At 39.4% G+C, this 26,644-nt stretch overlaps 2 protein-coding genes across 2 annotated transcripts in view; one reads left to right on the top strand and one right to left on the bottom strand.

Moving 5' to 3' along the window:
- BZW2 (basic leucine zipper and W2 domains 2) overlaps nucleotides 1-3,295 on the bottom strand; it is a 56,135-nt gene extending 52,840 nt beyond the window's left edge. Inside the window, exon 1 of the mRNA XM_084282682.1 lies at nucleotides 3,114-3,295. Within this exon, the coding sequence (XP_084138808.1) occupies nucleotides 3,114-3,280 (167 nt within the window). The 5' untranslated portion in view covers nucleotides 3,281-3,295. The remainder of the gene's footprint in view (nucleotides 1-3,113) is intronic.
- A 282-nt stretch (nucleotides 3,296-3,577) lies between these two features.
- ANKMY2 (ankyrin repeat and MYND domain containing 2) lies at nucleotides 3,578-26,644 on the top strand. The gene is made up of 10 exons (XM_084281488.1): nucleotides 3,578-3,699; nucleotides 5,922-5,986; nucleotides 13,474-13,612; nucleotides 15,783-15,881; nucleotides 18,007-18,167; nucleotides 19,044-19,258; nucleotides 19,761-19,896; nucleotides 22,803-22,931; nucleotides 23,365-23,506; nucleotides 25,083-26,644. Exons 1-10 carry the CDS (start codon nucleotides 3,633-3,635, stop codon nucleotides 25,304-25,306), a joined length of 1,377 nt encoding a protein of 458 aa, XP_084137614.1. The 5' UTR covers nucleotides 3,578-3,632; the 3' UTR covers nucleotides 25,307-26,644.

The following is a 26,644-nucleotide window of genomic DNA, read 5'->3' as shown; positions in this document are numbered from 1 at the left end:
TAAGTCAGAGTTATACAATGCCAATCAACAGGGAGGGGAAAAAAAGTAACCTATCCACAGGCTATTTAAGAGGGAAAAACCATTGGCTGTTTCTAGCAATTAAAAAACAAAACAAAGCAAGACTACTTTGAACTTGCATGAACTTGAATTGATCTAAATGAATAATCCTGTTAGACACTCCTTGCTTTGGCCAGAATGTAACTATCAGGATTGGAGTCAGTAGGTCCAGAACCCAGCAAAGGTCTCTCTCAAAGGCTTGGCTCTAACTGAAGGAAATTCCCCACAGCACAGGGCAGAAGGCAGAACCATTTTAAAAAAAATAATCACTTGAGAACCATACAAAATGGCTTTTACACAGGAATGACTAAATAGACTTAAAATGTCAGTGTGGCAGAAAGACAAAGGTGGGGGATGATACAGGTCTATCAAGCTTTGAGTGCCTGTCAGAGGTGAATAGGGAACAGTTTTTCATTAATTCTCAAAAGAGGAACTAGGGCGGGGAATTAAAAAAAAAAAAAAAAAGAGGAAGAGCAAAAGAAGCCATTAAGTAGCAGGTTCAATAACAAATAAATAAAAGGAGATAATTTTTCATGCAGCTGTGAAAGTTATAACCACAGGATGCTGCAGATGCAAAGTTTACCTGAATTCCAAAAAAAGAGCCCACAACAACACTGCAGACTACCAAGTTATAAGATACACCAAGATACCATCCTGCGTTCAGGAAGCGCCCAGCTGTAAGACAGTGGGATGGAAGCTAGGAGAGTATGTCATGGAAATACTTTGTTGGCTTTTTTTTTTTTATTTTTCCTTAGATAAAAATGTAGCGGGTCTGACCATGTTTCTGATCATCTGGCACAGAAAGAGGCTATCGGATCTTTGAGCTGTGACACCATCAGCAGAGTACAATCACCACGATTCAAGTGAGCCACCAAGACAAGAGAAGGATAGTCACTTGACAGGGAGGGAGAAAGTGGCTTGAAACCAGTGAAACCAGTTCAGCATCTCTTTTTCCTCTCTTTTATATCCGAAGACAGAGTTTCACAGTGCACTGTCCAAGGAATAGTGTAGAAGAGACTGTCCTACATTTATTCCCCAAAAAACTTACTGCACATCAAAAGCAAACATTATTATATTTTCTTTTATATTCTTTTTTTCCTCTGTTTTTTTTTTCTTGCATCAATCTTGCTCGACAGCTGTAGAAAAAAAATCAGGTGTTTAGAATGACCTATGCATTCATTACAACAGCTATGGTACTTTCCCATGAGCATAACTGCAGCAAACTGGAGTGAGAAAACAAGTCACCATTTGTGCCTGCTTCAGAAATCAAAAGCACCAGATATACACATAACCTGACGAGGAAATATGGGAAATTCCCATATGTAATACCACCTGAAACTTAAACATTTCCTTCTCCCTCTGTAATGCCCAACACTTAAGTTATTAATCACTACACAATAACCACAACTTAAACGTATGTAAAAAACTGACACAGTAGATAAAGGAAAATGCATTAAGGGGTAAGACACCAAGAGTTCAGAAACCTACACTTCCAGGTTCCAGTTCCCTGCCCTGACACAGACTTCCTACACCACCGTGGAAAAGTCACTTGATGTCCCCATGCTTCAAGTTCTATACATAAAATGGAGGCAACAGCACTTCGCTACCTCATCAGGATACAGGAAGAATAAACAGAAGATTGCGAAATGTCCGCTCACTACTGCACTGAAGGTCACACAGAAGCCTTTGATAGGTAAGAGCAAGAAACGTTTTAAAGCACTATTTTAAAAGTATTTTATTTCTCTTTTAGATGGAGCACTCCTGTAGCCTTAGTCGCTAAACAAGCTTCAGTGAGGCTGCCAAGGAAAAAATTCATTTGCCCATTTACACAGTGAACAAGGGTACGATGACAGTACTGACACTGCCACATTAAAAAAAAAAAAATGCAACGTGCATATTTTTGTACATTGAATGTCTGACAGGATATTTTAGAATATGAAAGGAATCTTGTAGGCTCTTGTTATTTAACAGTGTCACAGAGATTATCAACATACTATAACATCACAAAATTTGTTCGCAGCGGGTAAAATTCACCCCCTGCAGTGAACTGACAAAAGACTATTTAAACCCTAAATTCAGCCTTCGTGGCTGAGCGAGTGACAGCCTTCTGCTAGCACGAACAGGCATATCTTTCACGGCGAGCATATAAAAAGCACTTCTGTCCTCGGAGTGTTTCCTTCGAGGTGATTTTGGTCCCCCACATAAAGAAGTTGAGGGAATCGGCTGTAATCTAGAGCCCCAACGCAAGGACGCAGCAGCCTCACTTATTTGCACTTGTTGATTGAAATAAAATTGGATGATAGCAACGTCCCTGTCTTCCCACGACTTTTAAAACCAGGAAAGCCCACGGAACTCAACCATTTTGTTAAAATAAAGTCGTACTACGCTTTGGCTGTGTACCCAGGGGGTTGTAAAGCCAGGCTCGCGTTCACAAAGCGCGCTCGCCTGCGGCCCGGCAGCGCCCCGCCGGGTACCCCCGCTCCTTCCAGGGGCTCAGGCACGTGGGGAACACCGACGGGGAGCCGTGGTGGCGAGACCCCAGCCAGCAGCAGCCGTGGGGCGACCTACAAGTGCTGCGAGTCGCCTGGCGAGACCGTGCCTCCAGCCATCGGTTACAGGCACACGAGGCGCCCGAACAGCCCCAGGGGACACACCCGGGGAGCAGGACGGGGCAGCTGCGGGGCGACCCCCGCCCAGCACCGGCTTTGGCGGCGCTGCTCCCCGCCCTGGCACGCACCGCCACAGGTCCCCGAGGACAAACCCGCGCCGAGCCCCTCGGCCCGGCCGCGGATCGGAAAGTTGGACGCGCCCCACGGCTCGCTCTGCGCCGCGGGTTTAATTTTAGAAAGGTGCCAGCAGCGGGCTCCCCCCCCCCCACGCACTCCCCCCCGGCACGCGGTGCCGTGCCCTACCGGGTCTTCACCCGGCTGCTTTAACCCTACCCGCGATAAAAACATAAAAGAAATAAACCCCACGAGGCAGCGGCGGAGGCCGGGGAAAGGCCCGCTGCCCCGCCATGGCCGCCGCCCGCTGCCCCGCGCCTCCCCGCCCCGCACCTGTCGGGTGGTTGCGCGCTGCGGCAGGGCAGGGCGGGCGGGCAGGCGGCCGGCGCGGCGGCAGCAGGGGCAGCAGTGGTAGCAGGGGCAGCAGTGATAGCAGTGGCAGCAGTGCTGGCGGCGCTGGCGGCAGCAGCAGACAATGGAGGCGCGCAGGCCGGGCACATTGACACACGGGCGGCTCGGCACCGCCCCTCCGCCCGCCCGCGCCACTGCGGCGAGCGGGGGAGAGGGGAGAGAGATGCGAGGGAAGGAGGGGAAAAAAGGCTGAAAGACAGCGCAATCCGCGCCGGTACACTTGTTGGGGTGTGATAAAAGAGGAACGGGCTCCTCTCTCCGGCCACACCGGGATGAGGGCAGGGCGGGTGAAAGCCGCTGCCGGTGTCCCCCCCCAGGCGGCGAGAGCAGTGCTGCGACCCGCCCGGCCCCCGGCGGGGTGGAGCCGCCATTACGAGCGGGGCGGGGGGGCCGGGCTGGGCCCCGAGCGCGGCGCTGCCCGGAGGGAGGCGAGCGGCTGCCATGGCGCCCCCCCGGCGGGGCGAGCTGAGCCCCGAGGAGAAGGAGCTGCTGCGGGTCATCGCCACAGGTGGGCCGCGGCCGCCCCCTCCCGCGGGGAAGGGGCCGCCTGCACCCCTGCTCCCACTCTCCTTCCCCTTTCCCTTCCCGGCGGGAGGCCCAGCGCTGCTGAGGGGATTTGCGCTGCCATTGACCTGACGGGGATGTTCTGGGGATAATCGGGGCCCTGAGCCCGTCACGTCGCTCCCCGTGTGCCGCCGCCGCGGGGCGTCCTTGCGGGCGCGGCGTTCCTCAGCTAACAGGGCTCGGGCTGCCTTCCCCCAGCGCCTGGCGTTCCTGGCGCGTTACCTTGAGTTCTGTGTAGGAGGCCAACTGCCCCCCGTCACGTTAGGTGCGTGTTAGGGGATTTCTGTGCTTCTTGCCGGCTTTCGTGGTGCTGCATAGTGATCCTTGCAGCCCTGCCTAAATACTTTCGGAAAGGCGTGTTGAAAGCTGTGAGTGGTATTTGTTAGCTGGAGGTGAACTAAAGCCGCCTGACGTGCTCCGTGCACCTCTGTACGTGGTTCTGAGTGAGTTCGAACCAATAGGAAATGTTATTTATAGTTTTGGGGCTTTGCTCGCAATTACGTTCACCCGTTCCCCTGTGTCAGATGTAAGCACGGGACAGCCAGTGATCAACTTACTGTGCCTCAGAGTCAGTCTGGCTCGCTTTAAGCAATTCAGACCTTACTCTTGGAAATGCCTCTAATTTACCTTATGCTTATAATTAGGATTACAGGGTAATCCTGGTTGGAAGGGCCCTCAGGAGGTCTCTGGTCCAGCCTCCTGCTCAAAACAGGTCAGCAGTGAGGCCTAAAGAGGTTGCTCAGGGATTTGTCTGATCAGGCCTTGAAAACCTCCAAGGATGGAGACAGCAAAGCCTCTCTGGGCAGCCCCTTCAGGTGCCTTACTGGGCCCGTGGTGAAAATGTTGAGTTTTGTTACATCTGATATGATCCTCTCTTCCCTTCAAATGCTGCCTGTTGCCCCTTGTCCTCCTATCACACAGCGTTATAAGCAGCTTGGCTCCAACTTCTGAGAGCTAGCCAACTCTGGAAGTTTGACTTCTGCCAAAGTTTAGTGCCTTGTTTGGAAATCCTTCAGTGGTTTGTCATACAGAACTCTGAACTTGTAAATGCAATTTTTCTTTGCTTTTCTTGCATTAAAGTTTACTTTGACAGTCGTGTCTTGAGGATTTGCTATTTCTAATATTTGTTATTTTGCTGAGACATTCTGAAAACTGCACCAGGTCCTAAGAAGCTTCTTGTATGTTTAGAAAAAAATTATTTGGTGAGCAGGCTAGTTGACAGTGCCCTGACCATTGGCCATTGTATTTTACAGCACTATTGTCAAGTGTGTGAGATGAGCCAGGTTACTGGCGCTTCTCCCTGAGATAATAAATTTCCAGATACAAGTAAAGTGTATGTTTCCTGTATACATAACATACCAAAACATTACAAAAGAAAATCATTTCTGGTGTTTGTAATCTTTGGGGGGGGCAACAAAATGAACCCAAACTGAAATTGCAAAAGCTGCTTTGCTGGAAAGTTGCTGGAAGAGTACCTCCTTGTGATGTATGAAGAAAAATGTGAAGCCCCTCATTAAGTGAGGGATTATAATGTTTATATTTATTTAAGCAGGCCACTGTTAAAAGAGCTTTGCTTGTGATTGAATCGGTGATCAGAACTTTCTGTTAGTTGCCAATAAATTAGATTTCATTAATTGAGAGTCAATATTCTTTTGTTTCGATTTGATGAATAAAGTTGCATTGAAGGTCCCTTCAGTTATGTCAGTGGGCTTTATATGAGATTTTTACACCTGTGCCCTAACTGAAAAGATTCACGCAGCAAACTTCCTTCTGTGAGAATCTAGGCAGCTCTTATAGACATGCGGTGCTCTAGAAGTACAGAATGTATTAAAATGCTCAATATTGTTTTACCCATTCAGAGTTGTTCTGATGCAGTTTATGAAGAGGCATATTAGTGTCATGCTCATGTGTGTATGTAGATCAGATACTTCAGAAAAAATGAATGCTTACTTATACCGCATGCTCTTAGACTACTCTTTGATGTTGACTTCTTTGCTTTTAGAGCAGAAGGCTGTTCTTGTGCTTCTTTGTTAGGTGTGGTTGACTTACTGATAGTTAATCTGCAAACATTTTTTTTTTTTTCTAATCAGTTGTGCTCTTTTTCCTGTTAATTCTTCATTCCTTTTTCTCATCCCCTTTTCTTTCTGTGTCTCTTTTTAATTAAAGGAAACACCGAAGAGGCTGGAAGACTACTGGGCAGCAAGAATGTCCGTGTCAATTGCTTGGATGAGGTATGACACAACTGTACAAGCATTATACTGGGTTTAGCAATGAAAATACTAGGTCCAAAAGACCTGCTTGGCCTTTTTATAACTCCGCTGTACAGACTCCTGGAAATCAGAATTCTTTTGAAGAAGTTTCCAGCCTGCAGCTGAATAAAGAACCTTTGAAGAGCTCTTAATTTCTTTAAGGAAGCTTAATGTTATATAAGGTAGTACATGGTTTGTATTTCCTCTCATATTCCTGCATGAGCTTTGGTGTCTGCAAGGTAAGTTGAACACTGCAGCAGGATACGAGGGGATGCTCCCTGGCTTCTTGTCACCTCCACCAAACTGCAGTCCATCTGTTGTTTATCTAGCAGCAGGCAGAGTGAATAAAGAATATCTGTCCCCATTTTTCACCCATCTCACGCCTGTACCATGTCACCTTTTGCAGAGCAATAAACAGAGTGAGCAGCTAGGTCAAAAGTGGAAAATGCTGTCTTCTGCAGAGACCGATGTGATAGTCATGTAAAAGATGCAATTCTTTGTGTTACGTGAAGATGGGAGGAAGTTGTCAGAGAAAAAACTCTTGCATGAGGTTCATGTTTATTTCGTCTTTATTTTTTCTTTACAGTGTTTCTCTTTACAAAAGCATACAATGTTAAAATGTAACATGGAAACAAAACTGTAATTGACCAATATGCATGTTAGATCAATGTGTAATTTATTAATTTAAATAGCCAGCAACTTGTGTATGTTCTTGATTAGGTACTTTGTATCAGTTTGTGTTTTTCCCAGTTTTATCCCTTCATAGGATCGCTAGGAAATTGAGGTTAGAAAAGACCTCAGAACTTTAACTCCTTGTCTCTTGCCCTCCCACCACCATTAACCAAAGAGTTGGGCTGTGTCTTCTCAGGAACTTTCCTGTAGGCACCAGCAGGCTGCTTCTGTGTCCCCACTAGGCCATCTCTCCTCTGGCTGATGAAACCCAGTTCGCTCAGCCTCTCTTCACTGCTCCAGCCCCTAGCCTGAGAGCTCTCACCATATCCTGGCTTTACCCTGCTGAACTTGCTGCAGTTTATCCATGTCTTTGTTGTACTGGAGGATCTGAAATGACTGCACCCATGATGCAGTATTAGTGCAACATTACTGCTGAGAGGATATGGTTTATTAATAGGCAGCCTATCTGAGTTATGCCTTAAGCTATTGTTAGAGAAGAAACACTATTAACAATACTTGTCTAGTGTTCACATCTGACTGAGCCATATGTGCTTTGGGTATATTTAAATAGTTCATCTGATGGACTTCTTGCATCCTCCCCTCTCCCGAGAGTGGTACATTGTGAGGCATGTTGAACCAAAAAGGGTTCAGACTTAAAATTTTTAATCCAGCGGTCATCTCATGGCAACTTTTAGAGGCAAAATGTTTCATAATAGAAAAAAATCTGATGTGTTATTCTAATATTTGTACATAAATAGTGTATGAAACAACAATTATACATTAGCTTTGTCTGTTATCCAAGGCTGTCAGAACTGGAGACTGCTTTGAATGCATCAGGTCTCTTTTTTTTTTTTTTTTTTCCCTCAACTGCCTTAGCTGTTTATTTTGAAATTCACTTTTATTACTACTGTTACTTATTTTATTAAATTATATTAATTTAAGAAATGAGTAAATAGAACCCTGACAAAATCAAAAGCTTAGATACTGAGAGCGAAGGGAACTAAGAATTCATTTCCTTTTCTTAAAGTTTTGGTTTTCTTTTTACACGAGAGAGTCAATAGAATGAGCATGGTTTTAATGCAATTCTCTATTCTATTTGTGGTACAGCAAATATACGATCAAACTTTAATAATTTTGTGTGCTGGAGAATCCACATCCAGTAGAAGGCTGTTACATATTGCACTTCGTGACTTAAAATATCAATACGTAAGACAATGTCCCATTACCTTCTGTTTTGAATGTTTCTAGCCTTACATTCTAACTGCTTAGGTCCACTTGGTCATTAGATTTTAACCTAGAGGAATCAGCAATCTTTTCCCTATGTATCTTTAGACAGGACAAAGTTCCTTTGTAGTACCTTGCAAGTACATTGACTTTTAACAATTATACCTAAAGTTATTTTTTTATAGTAATTGAGCTGTATTCATGTCTCTTTTCCAAATCCTTTGCAGTTATTTCACCTTCTTCCTTCAAGAGTGTAGGCATAAGCTGGATACAATATTGTAGCATTGCTTCTGTGGTTGTTACAGATAGATAGGCTTAGAGTCTAGATTTCTTTTTAAACTGTTTTTTAAATATCTGCTTCTACTGCTCACGTGTCCAAGACTTGCTCATCCTTTATCTCCTCCTATCTGCAGTACCATGGGTCATGTAGTAGCAGTAGGTGACTTAGAAGCAGCATAAGGCCCCTTTATTCAAATTAGCTTTGCCAATCTTCCAGAATGGTGCAGGTATCCAGGAGATACAGCCCTATTTTTTTTCCCCAGTGTTCTTTCTCACCAAATCATTTTTGTTGTTGTTTTATTACTTTTTCTTTTTTTTTTTTTTAAATTTGTGGATTTAGGTAGTTGAAGGAAAGGACATTGAGTAAGCCTAAGTATTTTCCCTATGAAAACAAAGATATACATAGCTCTTCATCCGTAAGTTTAAGTTTTTAGCTGTTTGATTCTGTCAGCTTAAATCTAAGAGGCATTTATACTCAGATAATAAACAAAAGGGCAATGGAAAGAGGTGCAAAAAAAGCCACCCACAAAACAACAATAAAAACCATCCACAATTATATTTAACTTAAATACATGCTGCTTATTCATTCTTATCCCATTTTTAGGTGGGGAGGTTGCTAATTCAGAAACGCAGTGTGGAAGAAAATGTTCAGGAGACTTCTTTCCCCTAGAAGTACAGAGCTTGTAAACAATGCTGTGATTTCATGTTGGCAATTTGCTGACTCTAACGCCATCCATTTGCCGAGTGGGGCTAAGAAAACTACAGAAATACAATCTAGAAGAAGCAGATTAGGCTTCTAGATATGGAAGTTACCTCCAGTCATGTTGATAGCTAAGGTTAATACTTACTAAGGGTAATACTACAATACCATATTTTCCTGATAATTGATTTATGCAGATTAAGCAGAAAGGTTTGACCTTAAAAGACTTCACAGTTTTTTCCTATTTAAAATAATTTCCAGGTTCATAATTTTATCACGTATAGAACTTTCACTTGGCATTGGCAGCATTTTTTTTTCTAGTTTGGTAATTCAGCCGTTCATTCTATAATATAAAATACATCTTTCAGAAACAGTCCCCATCTATTTGCTAATTACAGAATTTAAAAATTTGTTGAAATTACAGCAGCAGCCTGCCTATTGGTGCATGTCTTTCTTTTGATGTTTTTGTGTAGTACTTCAAAATCCACAAATCAAAGAACATTGAACATCTATTAAGAATTCCCTGACTTCAGTTCAGGACAGTGATGTAGAATGTGATTTTTCATCACTACAGTTAAACAAATCATCAGTCAAATTTAATGTAATACCTACATGAAGACAACAGCTCAGAAGGATGACTGACTATAAAGGAGGAGTATAACGAGGAGATCTATACTCACTGAAGAGTGTTTCATATTAGAATTAGTTCCTACTTAACTCTAGATAACTTTTTTTATCTATCTGTCCAAAACCAGGACAGTAGACTAGCAGCATTCAGTACCGTTTCTGTTACGTTAGAGGCATTTTTACAATTCAGATCCAAATATTTGGCTGAATTAGACCTAGTAAGTTGTTCTAACTTTAATAATGCTTTTTTTTTTTTTTTTTTTTTTTTTAAGGAGTTGATTTTGAAGACATTCCTTAGTAGTATCTATGTGTTCCTTGTGGCACCTGTTTTTCCTGTGTCATTTCTAGTAACTTCCCAAATATTGTCTTAAATAAAAGCCAAACCTTCAGCCTGTGCATTTAATTTGTGATTTTCTGAATGAACTGGATTGTCTGAATGTAAAGAATAAAATAACACACTTTGTCCCTGGTAATATCCAGGTGGCTTCCTCAGTGCAAAATGAACTGGGAAGGGAAGAGGTGGTTTCTTCAGCAGTGGAAGCATGTAAGTGTGTACAGCAATGTTTTGGCCAAGGTTTTCCTTTTTTTTTTTTTTTTGGGTTCTTTTTAATGTAAATCACCTTTGACCTAATCTCCAGCTAGGTGGCTAGTTTTCCCATGTGCGGTGCTGTGATTTGCCTGAAACCTGCTGAGGGAACCGTTCTGGTGTGATCCAGCCCACATGTGCCACATCTTGGCCAAGTTTTCATGGTTGTGGTGTAAGACAAATGAAGTGAGTGTGAGAGGTGTAAAGCACGTGGAGTGTTAGTATTACTTTGATTCCTTTTTCCTTGAATAACACAGGTCAGGTCGTGTGGCTGTTCCAGTTTGTGATAGTCAATCATGAGAGTGTTACCCACAAAACAGTGACTTCAGTATGCCTGTGTTGTGTTCTCACATACTCAGCAGGAGTGTTTGGCCACATAAGCTTGTCAGCTTTTCTGCCAAACATAGGTCACTGGTATATGAGGTGATTTTTTTCCCTTTTGTTTTATCCCAACTCCTGCTCCCTGGCATTTCCTCTATCCTGCTGAGTACCTCCAGTCAATGAACGTTGAGAAACAGCATTGTTGAGAATTTACTCTACAGTTCCTTGAAGACAGAGGGTTGTTTTTACAGTTTATGATCTTTACTTTGTTCATCCTGTGGAAACACACCTTGATGTAGTAGCTCCCAGGTGCAGAAGAGAAATACTGATCTGCTTTCTTCTGCCCTGACTTCTAGCAGTGGAGTCCAAGCCCTCCCTGGTTTTGCTACTAATCTGCCCCTCCTGCCTTCCACTAGGTCCTTTTCTTCCCTCCTGAGGCAATTCAGCCTACCAAACCCACAGTGTATATTTTTTTCTTCATTTCTGCCACCATGGCAGCAAGCAATAGCTCTTGAAATCTCATCTTCTTCCTCAGTTGCTTCTGGTATATTTTCAGCATTGGGAACTGGGCATGGCAGTGTGCAACAGAGCTGGGCTGGTGTGGCATAAGGCATAGCCCCTCTATGTCTTTGAGTCCTTGGGGGTGGATTAGCTGAACAACTGGGTCAGAGGAGGTGCCAACCAATTTCTAGAGGCTCTGCAAACTCGATCCTCATGGTACAGTCAGGCATACAGGGAATGCCTACAGCCCTGCAGAAGACAGGAGATGTTAATTTTCCTTCCTAGAATCTGTGTGGTATCCCTACAAAGCGAACAAAAAACTGGGAAAGATTCACTTTTCTCCCCAAGGGAATGAGTTCAGAAGAATGGATTTTTGGACATAAGAACATTTCATAGTAGCCGCTAGAAAACTGCTGCTTCATCCTGTATTCCATTATGGAAGAATAAAGTATTTCCTTTCATCTCTGTGCTTAATAAACTGTCTGCCAGCTTAGTCTTTTAAGGATGGTGCACCGACAAACCAAATGTCATGTCAAAAAGCATACTGTTTCTGGACCCATCTTAGATATTCAACCTGTGAATCACATTTGCAGCCACTTCAGCTTCTGCGTAGGAGCATAATAGAAGATACCAAGCTTTTCCAGACAAGCTTGTGTTTATCCTGTCCCTTTTTAGTTTGCTGTGAATGTAAAAGGCTGATATTAGTGTGACTTTAAATCCAGTTTTATAACATCTCTGCACATGTTTTTGCTTGGTATGTTTTTTGATCCACACCACAGCTTGATGCTTTCAAAATTGAATCAAAGGCTTTCCTGAAAGTTTCCCAGAAGGAGGGGAGTACAAAAGAAAATACCTTTCCTTTGTCCTACAATCTTCAGACAGATTTTTTTTTAATTGAAAAAACTCATTCTATATATAACCAAAATTCAAGTAATTGTTTTCTTAAAGTTTTCTCCAATCAAAAACCTTCCTTAAGTTGTATCATGTTACAGAGATACTTTCCTGTGCTACTGAAGGAGGAGTTTCTACAACATGACTTCAAACTTGGACTGGCATCTAAAAATTACTGTCTATGTAATGTATAATGTATAGTAGGAAGGAATGCCTTTCTTTCATAGGACCACAAATGAAACCTAGCAAAAACAGTCACAAACTCATTTAATGAACTTCTCTTCAGATCTTCTGTTTCTTTAATAGCAGTTTATATTGCAAGATATAAAAGTGTATCTGGTTGCTAAAATAAGGTGAATCAAGAAATTATTTTTCAATGTTTTCAGTTAGGATAGGGAGTAATGAAATTATACTCGAAAAATGTTAAAATTATAACTTGCCCAATTTCCTTCACCTTTAGGATTATTTTTTTTTAATGATACTGATAAATATAACTTTAGGTTTTGTATTATAAATGGAAGCAAAAAATATATTAAGGCTCAGACTGACAAGTAGATTATTTCAGAAGATCACATTACCCTGCGTTTATAGAGCTGCAGTGATGTTCTACATGACTGTATTCATGCACATATCCCTAACCTGCAAAAAAGGGAAGAAAATGCTATTTTAATTTCCACCTGGGACAGACTAAATCACATTCCCATGTACTCAGTGCTGGAGAATGTTTTTAGGCAATTACTGTGTCTTGGCTGATAACTCGAATCCTGACTTGATGTTAAGTGGAAATGAACAGTGTATTGGAAAAAATGCATCAAAATCTCAGAACTGAATGTCATGCAGTTTGCTCAAAAAGAACTGCTTCTCCCTGGCCTTTGAGAGGGAGAAAGTGTGTGTTAACAATTCCCCACGGTTCTGAAAATTGCCCCTAGGGCTTGCCCAGGTTCACGTTTGTAGTTACAGCAGTGCGACTCCGAGAGCCTCCCTTGATGAAGGGTAAGCCTTCATCAAGGCTTGCACTGGTGCAGTTTATCAAACGGCAAGGTTTGAGAATGTATGGTTGTTAACATCTGGTTAGAGCTGGATAGCTTCACAAGGACCTTTAGAGTTCTGACTGGTGTGAGATCCCAAACACAGTACCAAAAGGATGGATAAATGGGAGAGAGGAAGACAGTAAAATTATCAGTAAGTGTGACTAAACAAGATGAGCTTCAGAAACTGCAATTATTTTTTGCATTAAGAGCCTATTTCTAATTTCCTTGTTACTTAGCTTATAATGCAGGGGAGAAATAACAACTTGAGGAACCTGACAAATTTTCTACAAACAAGCTTTTCCTGCTATGACGAGCTTTAGTTCTCTTTGGTCTTCTGTATAAGACATTAGTGTTAATGACTCATTTGTGGAAAATGTTTCTCTGTTTTTCAAGACTGGTCTGTTTTCAGATATATAGCACAGCAGAAAACACTGACACCATGGAAAATAGAAAATACACTGCACGATAGTAACCACGTTTTTTCATCAAGATTTTATGAGCTTTTTTGTTCTTCCTAGCTTAAATATTACACAGGGCTTTGGCAGGTACACTGAATGTGTGTGAACAAGTGAAAATTGTCTGTGGCATGAAGACAGAGAGGTGCAACTAATTCTTGTATGCTTCTTCCTCTTTTCAGCATGGCATGACCCCTCTAATGCATGCAGCCTACAAAGGGAAAGTGGACATGTGCAGGCTGCTCTTGCGCCATGGAGCTGATGTTAACTGCAACGAACATGAGCATGGGTACACTGCCTTGATGTTCGCTGGGCTTTCAGGTAACTTCTGACTAAATTTATCTCACTGATTTTTTATGGCATTGATGTATACAGTTTGCCATAAATTAATAATTCAAAGGAAAGTGTTGATGCCTTTGTAGCACGGAACGGTTGTGATTGGAAGGAACCTCTGGATATCATCTAGTCCAACCCCCTTGCTCAGGCAGGGTTCTCTAGAGCACATTGCACAGGATCACATCCAGGCAGCCCTTGAGTATCTCTAAGGAAGGAGACTTGACAGCTTCTCTGGGCAACCTGTGCCTGTGCTCTGGCACCCTCCCAGTAAAGCAGTTTTTCCTCATGTTCAGCTGGAACTTCCCATATTTCACTTTGTGCCTGTTGCCTCTTGTCATTGCAAAGAGTCTGGCCTCATCCTCTTGACACTTTCCCTTCAGAAACACACACATTGATCAGATTTCCCGAGTCGTCTTTGCTCCAGGCTGAACAGGTCCAGCTTCTACAACCTTTTTTTCATGAGAAATGCTCCAGTCTCTTAATCATTTAGTAGCCCTTCCCTGGACTCTCTCCAGGAGCTCCATGTCTTTGTTGTACTGGGGAGCCCAGAACTGGACATAGTACCCTCTGTGTGGCCTCACCACGTGTGAGTAGAGGGGGAGTTTTCTCATGCAACTTTTTTTTGTGCAGTGGGATTTGTTCTGTCTAATCATACAGTTACACTGAAAATGATGCTGCACTGTACTTTTTTAGGACTTTGTAAGCTTGTCACATCAATCCAATATTTTTCAAAATTTGCCTCTCTTCTATGTTATTTTTGCAACTATGCAAAAATGTTGTGGGCTTCTAAAATCTATTTAGTACGTTTTAAAAATGTATTTCCTTACATTATTTTTCTTCTCTCTTTTATATATATGCGTGTGTGTGTGTATGTGTGGTGCTTTGCAACTTTCCTCTTGCTCTTCTTTTACCCTCATGAAAGGAACAATTATATTTTTGAGTGAGAAGAAGGCATTGCGTAAGGCATTGTTCCTTCTAGGGAAAGGATTAGATTTGGCAAGGCTAGGTTATTTTATTAGGACACTAGAACTTTCTGTTTTGGGAAGATGTAAGATTTCTTATCAGGTAGGGTTTAAAGTCTGCTTTCTTTCTTTATTAAAAAAAAATAAATATTTAAAAAAAAAAAAAAGGAAGACGTGTGTACATGCACTCTAACTGGCCTATCAGACTTCTTTTCTGCTAAGACTTTCATAAAAAGATTTGGGAAATTTCAGCATTTTATGACACTGAGCAATATCAGAGCTGCAGCAAATAGATAGGAACAAACTGTCAGAGGCTGTTAAAATGCCTGCATCTTTATGGAAATTGCTGTATTTTTACCATTTTCTCCCAGCTGTGATTTTAACCTGCCATCTGGGTTTGCATGCTTCTGAGTGTTGACTTTAAGGTCTGTTATTTGTGAGTGCAAAAGGTACACGAGTACTACTGATGCATTGCCTTTGTTTTTAAACCAGAAACCTTAAATTCTGCCTACCACCCCCTTCTTTTTTCATATATATTTTTTTTCCAATTAGCATGTGCACAAAAACTGATAAAGTAAGAGAACCTTTGAAAAAGGAACCAGCACAAGTAGTGCCAAGTGCCCTTAGTAGTCTCTTAAGGGCACCAATTAAGTCCTATAATCTTCCCATCAAATTTTAGCTTCATTTTATTTGGTATTTAGCCCAGTCTGAACACCCAGTTCCCACTGTGGAAAAAGGAACAATCTGTTCTCTTCTCCATGCTCCTGCTACATAATAGTACTGAGTTTGTTTTTTATTCTTAGAATAGCAAGCGTTGTAGTTGAGCTGCCAAACTAGATTAGTAGAATTTGCTTCTGTACTGCTATCCAGGGGGACCAAGTGCTAGGATAGTTAGAGGCATATGACTCCCATCAGCTCCCCAGGGAACTTGATGTATGTTACAGAGGGCAGAATTTTAGCCTGCATGAATTTAGTTTTCCCTTCGATTTAATGTTTTGGGACCGTAAATAAGGAGGCAGCACCATGTTTCTCTTAGCTTGCTCTTAAAGTAATGTTCTTAATAGTATTATTTTTCCTCACTGTTAATCGTATTAGGTTTTAATAAGAAGTTTGCTCCTTGTTCTTCTATAATATGAAGAAATACAAGTTCTGGTTTATTCTTTCTAATTCCCCATATCTTCTCCCAAATTCAGGAAACAAAGAAATCACCTGGATGATGTTAGAGGCTGGAGCAGAGACTGATGTTGTCAACTCTGTAGGAAGGACCGCAGCTCAGATGGCTGCTTTTGTGGGTAAGGTTAAGGTGTAATATCATTTCCTAAATCCCTAAAATAAAATGTTAAGTTTTGATGCTTTGTATTGGTGAAACAGTGTTCAATAACCTGTCCTGAACTGACACGGTTCTTTTTCTTCACATTTCATCCTGTAACAGAGTCCATTTATGTTTTATTTCCATGTTCGTTTCTTCAATGCACAAGTGATGATATCTGTAAGAATAGATGTTGCTGTTCTCCAAGTGTGCAAGTTCATGCAGTGTCGTTATTTTGCAGACAGTAAGAGGAAGCTTGTAATAGTTGAGGTCTCTGAAGTGCATGTGTGTGCTCCTGCAGTACAAAGTGTGTAACTGGAGCTTTCTCTGGAGGAAGGAAAAACACAGTACTACAAACCAGGAGCTCTCATCTGAGCTTTGGCACCAGCATGCTGTGCTGTAATGGTTAGTCATCTCCTGCCCTTCTCCCTCTGCACGTGTGAGAGGGAGAACTCTCAGGACCTGTTCTGAGATAGGTCAGTACATACTAACCTGGACTTGACTAGAATAAGAAAAGAATTGTCATTACAGAGTGCTAGGTGGTCATGGGCAAAACATGCAACCTTTTTTGTTTTCTTTTCTTTTTTTTCTAAACCCTTTTTACTTCTTTACCCACCTCAGCAGTGATCAGAAGATTTCTGCATTAACGTTCCCAAATACAACCCAAATATAGCACTCTTTTTCTTTATTTCCAGCAAAAATTTGTGATAAAATACCAGAAAAAAAGTGGTGTATTTTTCATGAATCAGCTAGTGCTGTCCAGATGGCCCCACCCCCAGCAACCAAAAATGGGGGTCTATTTTCATTTTAATGCAGCCTTTTCATCTTCATTAAATGTCTGAGAACTCTCCTGCAAGACCATTAGTTGTTCCGGATTCAAAACCCTACTTTGACATTTAGATTTACTTCCTTTTATAGTGAGTTAGTGCAGTTTCAATTTCAATTGTATTTCCTCTTCTTTTAAAGAGTAAAAGATTGATATTACTCACTTGAGTTTCAACCAGCAAGTCCTTAACTATCCACATAACATGCTGAAGAAGTCCACTCCTATTAATTACACTTAGGATTTGGAGAGATTATTGGAATGGGATGTTGAATTGTGTTATTAGTGAATGATTAATGGCATCTTCAACATAATTTTGGAGAATTCTTGTTTAAAATCATCATATCACCAGAGTAAATATTTTAAAATGTACTGAGATACGCTACTCTGCACAAGTCTGAACAGTGGAATCTCTTCTTTTTTTATTCTCTGTCCAATCAATTCATCTGTCGTTGTGTGGGAAGTGAGGATGCTTCTTCTGTCATTGTCTTACCCTGTGCTCTATTAGCTTTGAACAGTCTCTTCAAAAACAGTGAAGGGTTTTAAATGCTGGAATTTGGTTGTCTGTGTCTTCCACTGATGATAAATTGAGTTAATGCCAAGTTAAATCAGTCAATTTAAAGAATGTGGCCCTGACCTAGAGAAGCTAAATGTTACTTTTGCTTCAGCCTAGTAATCCATCACTTTGTTAGATGGAGAAAACAAGGAGCAGGCGCAACTTCTCTCATGCTCTTTCTTTCATCACAGTCCTCCCCTTTTTTTCTTTCAGTAAATACTAAGCATGTTCTGTTATTTAGATTAATACACTACTGTCTGTTTGGGGCCTGAGAACTTGTAAGAAGTTTGAATGCAAATGTCATCGATTTTTGAAAATGCAACGTGGAGAGAACTTATGTTAAGAAATTTTAACACCGATATGGCACTACTAGTATAGCTGCACATCAGTCAGAATACTGGCTTTCTTTATGGCTTGATTCTGAACATAATAAATAACTTCAGGGAGTTATACCTGTTCTTTCAGTTTGGGCCTAACAGGGAGAAAGGATGCATGAAGGGGATGGAGTTCTCGAAACGAAATTTCATGAAGTCATTTTCTTCTTGAAGTCAGTAAGTCATGCTTTAAAGAGAAGCAAGACCTGCCTGTTACCAGTGTAAAGCATGTCAAGCTTAGCTCCTTTGTGGATAATCCTCATCTGTGTTGCTTATTAAGTTTCAGGGTTCTTTGGTGATTTTTGTTGTTATGATTACATTTTGTTAGTGATTGTTTTTTCTTGTGTGTTTTTAGGTCAGCATGATTGTGTGACCATCATCAACAACTTTTTTCCACGTGAAAGGCTGGACTACTATACTAAACCACAAGGCTTAGATAAAGAACCAAAACTGCCAGTAAAGTTGGCTGGGCCTCTCCATAAAATTATCACTACTACTAACATGCATCCTGTTAAGGTGAAGTAGCATGTGAATTGCATGTGTTCATTGGCATGGGAACTGGTTTTTTTATGTCAAAAAGCATTCAGCTCTTCTATGAATCCAGTTGAGATCAAAAGCATTATCTACTAACTCAGATGCTTCTGAAAATGAGAAAGAATCAGGCCTAATGTCCAGACATGACTAAAAAACTGAAGCTATTTGAGTGTTCAAATAAGTTAGAACCTTGAACTAATACCTTTTAAGTGAAGAGATTCATATTTTTAACAAAACAAAACAAAGATTATTTTCTGGATTTACTTTTTCCTAGCCTTACTCAAAGTGAAAACATAAAACAATTCTCATTATTCTGTTAGTGCTTGTCTCAGCATGTATATTCCTACCTTAATCACTGGTTAACCATGGTAACATTTGCTGCTGTTTCTGAACGTATATGCAAGAGATATTTATTTTGACTTGCCAGTATATTTGCTGAAAATAAAGCTTATGTGAGGTTGATGTGTTCCGTGGAGCCACTTAAGTTGTACAGGTCCAGTTTATTTTAGGTGTTCAAAAGGAAATACATTTTAGGACAGTGTGTAGTAGTTTCTGTAACTGCTTCTTTTAAAATAGCTGTAATTCTTCAAGTAGCTCTCTTTCTTACAGTTTTTTAATACCAGTATTGATTTTGAACACTTCTTGTATGGGAACTGTGTATTACAGTATAGTGAATAATAATAGTAAATAATGACACTGACAGAAGAAGGGGAAGAGAGCATAAGATGGAAGTAGAGGAATATTAGAAACTCCACTGATATTTAGTTAAAAGACCTATTTAAACTTTAATGCTAGTAAGTAAGTTTAAAGATATACTAGCTCTGATATGGATTACATCTTCTTCAATCTTTGTCATAGATTGTGTTGCTAGTAAAAGAGAACCCTCTGTTGGCTGAAGTAGAAGCACTGCAGAAATGTTACAGGGTTCTGGATCTAATTTGTGAGAAATGTATGAAGCAGAAAGATATGAATGAAGTACTTGCTATGAAAATGCACTACATCAGTTGCATCTTCCAGAAATGTGTTACGTTCCTAAAAGAGCGAGACGATAAACTAGATGGATTCATCAAAAAGTAAGTATTTCTACACAAAGGTCTGAAGTATGCATATGAGCTAGATTTACAGGTATCAGAAAAAGACAACTGTAATAGGAATAGTTGGATTGGTTTAGGTAAAGGCTCTGACAAGTAAATTTTGAAATAATCCCAGTGCATTCTTCAGTGTTTGTTTTTATTTTGTTTTAACCCCAACAAAGCATTTTGCTACTTCACTCTCACGTAGATACTGGTCTGCTTGTGGATGATTATTTTTCAGTGTGTGGCTTAATTATTAAGTACTCGTTTCAGAGCATACACTGAATTATTTTTTATTTCATAACACTTGTGCATTAGAATACAAATAATTTCACTTGCATTTTAAACACTTCTGAGTTTAAAGTTTCAGAATTATTTTGAATGATAAATCTTCTCTATTAATTAAAATATGGAATAGGACAGAATGAGGACAGAGTGCTGTGTTTGTTCTTGAACATTTACTGTATGATTTCTTATTTGACTTTGTTTTTAAAAAATTTAGTCTCTTGAAGGGGAGAGATAAAGATGGTTTCCCTGTGTATCAAGAGAAGCTAATTCGAGAAAGTATCCGAAAGTTTCCTTACTGTGAAGCTACATTGCTCCAGCAGCTTGTGAGAAGTATTGCTCCTGTTGAACTAGTAAGTTTTTTCTATCAAGAAAATATTTTCAATAACTTCAGTAGTAAATTCAGTTTAAACTAAGTCATCTTTCATTTTCTTAGCTTCTTCAGTGTTTTATGCTAAGCAAAGTTTTTGGATGTCCCTGAGTTCTCTGGTAAAATGGAAGTTCATTTTATATGTTGCAAGAGAATACTGTAAAATATTTCAACCTAGTAGTGTTGGTTGCTTTTTGTTGTTGTTGTTGTTCTGTTTTTGTTTATTTTTCCCCCTGTGCCAATACCAAATGCTTAAATGCCTCAGCTTTTAAAGGAAATTGAAAGAGTTTGTTTATGTGGCTGAGCTTTCTTTTCGTACTCTGGGATGTCCATCCAGTTTCTCTTTTCCAATGTGCTTTTACAAACTGTAGATTCAGACAGAGATGATGATTTCTTCTTTCCAGGGTCCAAGTGGACTTCCAGATTGAATCATTTCCTATGTTTAATGCATTCATTATTTCCAGTGTATGTGAGAAGTTGATAATATTTGATGGTAGAAAAGGGAAAAATATTCTGTGAAGCTCCCTTTATCACAAGGAGAGACAAGATGATGCCATATGCACAGTACAATGTGTATCTGAATTAGGAAATCATAATTACAAGTAAAATATTTAACTTCAGCTTTCCTCATACGTCTTTGCTAACACACCTCATTATAGTAGTTTTCATTAGTTAATCTTACACAAAAGTTGTTATTCTTTTTTTAAAAACTGTGTTCTCTCTGGTGTCTGAGAGCTAGATGTTACAAACCCTAACACTGGGGAAATGGCACAGTTTTTTGACATACTTGGATTATGCTGAGTGAATTAAAAATAGCCTTTATCTTAAGTGGCTCCAGTGAATGAAAATGTCCTGAGGTTTAATGCAATCCCTACTGTTTGCCTAAACCAGAAAAATAAACAGTATGAAAATGTAAGCCTTCATGATGCATTAAGAGCTGTCTTAGAGTAAACATATTCCTTCCTGTCTCTTTTCTTAGAAGAGCTTGCAGCCTTCTCCCTTTAAAGACATCTGCTTTGTTGCACTGTATTTTTGTCCATTTTACAGAACTGGAAAAGAGAAGATGCTATAAATTTTTAATTTCCTGGAAGCCCTTGACCTTTGGCAATTACTCGGATTTGGTCTGGGCATCTCAGAACTGGTGTAGTAGATAGGGCCCTGCATATTCCATGGTGGTCCAACTATTTAAGGATTTACAGAGAGCTGGAGAAACTTGATGTTGTTTCCTCTGTTTACATCATTGCCCAAAATAACTTAGTTTATGGTTACCAGTAAAATATACTCAATCTTACTGCCTGTATTGCATGGGAAAGATACTGCAAATAATAATAAATAATATATAAATAATAAGCAAATAATTGTTTTGAAAATTCGAAGTTCTGACTATTCGGTCTGCAGTCTGAGTACACTGAGCACGACAGTACACCAGTGCTAAATAAAACATGTTTTAACAAAAAATCTGTACCATCACAGAGACTAATATGCAAAAACCTGCTGCATAGGATCTACAAGTGGATGCCTGTGAAAAGACCACTGAGTTCTTTAATAGTATTAGGAATAGTAATATTCATTAGTTATAGTTAATTATAGTTGATAACACTTCATTAATTCATCCAAGAGATACGTTACAGGGGCATCCGTGATACAACAGCAAAAGCAATGGGGTATTCCGATAGAAGAATGGCACAAAGAACATATGGCACAAAAGTAAAATAGTTGAAGTAGCACAGGAATAGATGTACATGGAGCACGTTTCAGGAGTTATTTCAGGTGGAAACGAGGAAAGCAAAGCTATCCATTAGTAGTAATATACTTGTATTTGTGAACCTCAACGGGTACAAAAATCATCTTTTAAAGCTTCTGAACTTTGTCCCCATGTTTTAATGTGACTGAATGCTTCATTTGGAGGTCTAGACTTCTAATTTAGGAACTTTATGCAATTAATGGATCTTCAAGGAAGATTCAGAGCATTAAAAGTAAAACTTGTTCTCTGAAGAGAAAGGAATCTATTTTCCAAATGCAGCGGAGTCAGTGGCGAATATTTATACTTCAAATCATCTAGCTTGTCTGCACAGAAAATTAGCAGTTGTTTGAATATACAGGCTAACACAGGTGCTTTGTATTCTATATATTTGTTACATTTAAAATTCTGTCTATTCTACATGAAACTAACAGTGTTATTTAGGACTACTCATATACTTAATGACTGCTTATGTCTTAGGTAGTGCCTTCTATATTATCCAAACATTTGCCCTGCATTAATAATGCTTCCCTCCAAAATAGCTTTTATAATTATCAGTATTCATCAGTTAAGGAAGGGGTAAATCTCACTCTTTATAATGAGCTTCTTGAATAATCCCACAATATGCAGTTATTAAAAAGTCCTGTTATCTTTGCCTTCAATTTTTAGTTTCATTGCACCATGCTTCTGGTATTGATTCAAAACAAGGGCACAGGATAAGGGAGCATTCTGTGCAGCCATCAATTCTTCAAAATGTAAGCATGTGCTAAAAAGCTGAGAGATAGTTACCTTCAAATCCATCTCCTTTTTTGCAGAATAAAAAAAAAAAAAGGTAATTTTTATCTTCCCTTCCACAGAAGCGAAGATCTAAGTTAACTTTATATACAAAAATGGATGTAGCTGTATGCATGCTAAATTGTTCATGCTACTTGAAGCTTTATGATTTTGTTTTGTATTCTTGCTGTTACAGCATCTTCAGTGAGACTAAGCTGGCCACTTAGAAACTTGAATTACTTTGCTTTTCTCTCTATTGTCCCTCTTCACATTGATTTTTTTTTTTTTTTTTAAACTTAAGCCTACAGGATAACTGCAGTATTTGCTGTGTTTTACAATTGATTTTGTTCTCATTACCCCTTCTTGACTTTCAGGGTTCTGATCCTACAGCATTTTCTGTACTTACACAAGCTATTACTGGCCAAGTGGGTTTTGTGGATGCTGAATTCTGTACAACTTGTGGGGAAAAGGGAGCAGACAAAAGATGTTCAGTATGTAAAATGGTAAGAACCCATAAATAGTTACAAGGTATCACACAAGTTAGTACCATTGAGGTGATGAGGATTTTGAATGTTTGGCTACTTACCATGTAAGCTTATGAGGAATCGATCACATGTACATCTGCACTGCAAACATACAAGTCATCTATTTCTAGGAGAGATGGCTGCAGTTCCAAGTAGGAGTACGTGGATTTCCAAGTGTCTTATGTTTAAGGATTAAGAAAGAATAAAATTTCTGCATGTTCAGAGTTAAGCAAAACAAACTACGCTTCTAGAGTTTTGTATAGGTTAGAATTGCTTTATGACCTTACAAATTGCTTTAAAAAGTACCATTAAATGCTATACATAGAAAGATTTTACTTGAGGCACTAAAAAATATAAGATTTTTGTGTATTTTTATAATACATGAAGATGAATTAATGGCTCTGACTTTCAGGTGCTGTACTGTGACCAGAACTGCCAGAAAATACACTGGTTTACCCACAAAAAAGTCTGCAAGACCCTGAAGGAAATTCATGAGAAACAAGAACTTGAAGCTGCCAAAGAAAAAAGAAAACAAGAAAAAAAGCAGAAGAAAGGTTAGGATCTATTGGTTTGCTTGCTGAAACTAAGGCAACATGGACTGTACCATAAGGAACAACAGTAACAGGTCTTAAAAATCTGTAACAGCTGAAGTTAAAAGAAATGTCTTTGTTGTAATGTAACAACATAACATGCATTTGTTGGAATTAAGTCTTTCAATTTGCAAATGCTGTATACTTTCTAAAACCTGTTTTTTGCTGCTAGAGTTACATAGGTTTCTACAACTGAAGCATTCTGGATTACATTACACTATTTCAAAATCCAAATTTTAAAACAAAATAATGAAGAGGTTCATGACACTCTGCTTTTCATTGGAGGTATTACAAGTTCCTCAGAGAAAGGATCCTGGTAGATGGCTCTTCTCCCTCCTGTTCTAAAAAGGGAGGCTAACTTTTTTTTTATAACGTTAATACTGCAGTACCTACGTTTTCATTTTAACTCCTTCAGACACATGGTTAACACACTACAGACTTTATCAGATTTTCTATTTTTCACAAGACAGTGAACTAATCCTAGCTTCAAGTCCCCTTGTGGTGGTGGTGTATCAACCACCATCACATATGTATGATCTTCATATCAACAGTAGTTTCAGTTCAGAAAGCTACTAATACCCCTTACACATCCTATATATCAGCAAAAAGGATAAAAATATAAAAAAAAAAAAATCCACAGCTGTAACTACAGGTGAAAACAAGAGTTTACGAGTGTCCACTGCAGAAGGGTGAGTGCTAAGAAACTACAGGCTGAAGCATAGACTAAAGAAGTTGTTAGCTCCATAGCCCAATGGGACCATGGTATGTTTTGGCAATGTTGTGGCTAGCGAGGACATTGTTTTCAACTGGTTATCAGTCATAACAGAATAAGAAACCAAGGGGGATTACTTCTGAAGATGCCTTATGAAGGGACCCCAACTAGGCTTTCCTCTCTTTCTTTTCATAATTGTTAGCATGTGACCCCCACTTAGCAGAATCAGGGCATAAAGTTATTTAAGTGTTTTTTCTCTGAAAAAAAAATTGCTTAAAAATTAAAGTTGTACTAGCTGACTCCTTTCCATGCAGTCAGGTTATAAAATTTGGGATGACTCATTTCAGCTGGAGTTCATTGTGGCCAACTGTTCATTAGCAACAATTTCTTCAGTCTGTTATGTGCAAAAAAAAAAAAAAAAGCTTCCTGCACAATTATATAAGTAACCTTTTTTTTTACAGAACACCTGTATTCTATGTTTAATCAGCCTGCAGCCATTCTTTGAAGAGTGAACTGTAGTGTCAGTAAAGCATGTTTGAATTCAAAGTTAAAATAACAGCGGAGTTCTGCTCTGTTCCTCTACATATGAAAAGGAACTGTGGCAAAATTGTAGAGAAATTAAATGAGAGCTTTGTGTAGAGTTAGTTTCAGAATAATCTTATGGTGATTTAAGCAGAACTCTCATGTCTTACGTCTTTGTTAGTGATGCTTGCTAAAGTAATCACTTTTTAATGCAAAGTTTCCTAGCATTCATTCTTCTGGAATAAAAGTGGTTTGCTAGCAGATGAGTTCTGTATTTACGGATGATGGCTCTTCTCTTTTGTCTAGATGAAGTGCAACTAGGAGAGTCTAGTACTACAGATGAAGAACAGTCAGCTCCTGGTCCAGATGCTACCAAAGAAGTGGATCCAAATCATGCTGCTGACCGAACAGAAGAAGCTGAACTTGCCAAAGAGTCCGAGGCACTAGCCCTGAATCCTGACAGTCCCCTGGAAAGTGAGACTAGCTTAGCTGCCGTTGATCTTCAAAAAATACAAGATTCTGAGGAATAAGAGGAGGGTAGGAAGGGACTAAGCATTCTGGTGAAGTCCCTGTACCCCAAGGGTCAGAGATATTTTTTTTTGCTGACCGTGTCTGAGTTCTTACAGCATGGCTTATGCAAGACTCTCTATGAAAGCATATCTCTGTTCACGCTGAGATGGAATACTGGCTAGTTTGTCTTTAGGATCTGTTGTAGAATAAAATAACAAAAAAATTATGATAAAAACTAGTGGCATAGATCCATCTGTATGTGTACCAGCAGTAACCATAGTAAAATCTATGAGTATCTGTGGTCAATCAGCCACTTAGTTTAAATTTTAAAAAGTGTTTTGGATTATTCATGTTTTCAGAACATGAAATCTATTTTATTTGTAATTCAAATATTTTTTTCTGCAAGAACACAGAACTGCAGTTAAAACATTGGGAAGCCAACTGTTAAATTGCTTTTTTACACCGCTTTAGGAAGCTTTATCTGAAAGAATTCAGTAGCAGTTAAGTTTCTAAAGATACTCATCTGAATTCTCAACTTCTCATGACATTATTGTAAATATTTTTGACTAGTGAGTGCACAAAAATAGTGTCTATTTTGTGGCAACTTTATTAAATGATAACTGCTGTTTCAGATATCTCAAACTTACTGTGAAATGTGTGTTTCAAGAGAATTGATTTCATTATTTATTTGCTCAAATATAGTCCAAGTTTATCAAAGCCTAATGAAGGGAAGACCAGAAGGATTTTAAATATTTTGACTCTCCCAAATAATAGTTTCTGAATCCCAGCTTTCGGGTGAAGATGCCTTAGAACACACTGGGATGTTCATGAATTATTTTATAAACATAAAAGATGTTTAATATTGCACATGCTAAACCTGGTCAGAATGAACTAAACGGGAATGTTCATGTATTCATTGATACAATTGTGATTTCACTTAGGCTTTCAACTAAATAGCTTATATTGAAAATAGCACCCCTTACCTTTGCTGTTTTCACTCAGATTAGCTGCTGTTTTGTATGAAATTAAAGGGAATGCCACAACTAAAACACTACTTGCTGCATAAGAAGGATGGTAGAGTTTGATATCCTACAACTGTTGGATGAATAACTGATGTTTTGAACATGGCAATATCCTTCAACGTAGAAGAATAAGGACCACCCTCCATACAGAGGAAAAATGTTATTAATTTTTTACTATTTAATATATTGAAAGTTTTTGTTTATTATTCTTCAACTTGTAAGAGTGAGGATACATAAATGCAGGGAATGTATCTTTTGTATGATCCAAGAGTGTTTTAATTTCAATGATTAAATGAATAAAATGTGAAGAATAAAGGGAAGGTTTTCAAAAGCTGG

Source organism: Netta rufina (genome assembly GCF_964035555.1).
Source record: "Netta rufina genome assembly, chromosome: 2".
Lineage (NCBI taxonomy): Eukaryota > Metazoa > Chordata > Aves > Anseriformes > Anatidae > Netta > Netta rufina.
The sequence above is the reverse complement of the archived record's forward strand: the minus strand, read 5'-3'. Positions and strand labels throughout refer to the sequence as shown.

Excerpts from the sequence above, each read along its gene's own strand:
- ANKMY2 (XM_084281488.1), top strand. The coding sequence starts at position 3,633 with ATGGCGCCCCCCCGGCGGGGCGAGCTGAGCCCCGAGGAGAAGGAGCTG. Across the intron at positions 13,613-15,782 it reads GATGTTCGCTGGGCTTTCAG|GAAACAAAGAAATCACCTGG; the intron begins GTAACTTCTGAC and ends TCCCAAATTCAG. Across the intron at positions 23,507-25,082 it reads AGAAAAAAAGCAGAAGAAAG|ATGAAGTGCAACTAGGAGAG; the intron begins GTTAGGATCTAT and ends TCTTTTGTCTAG.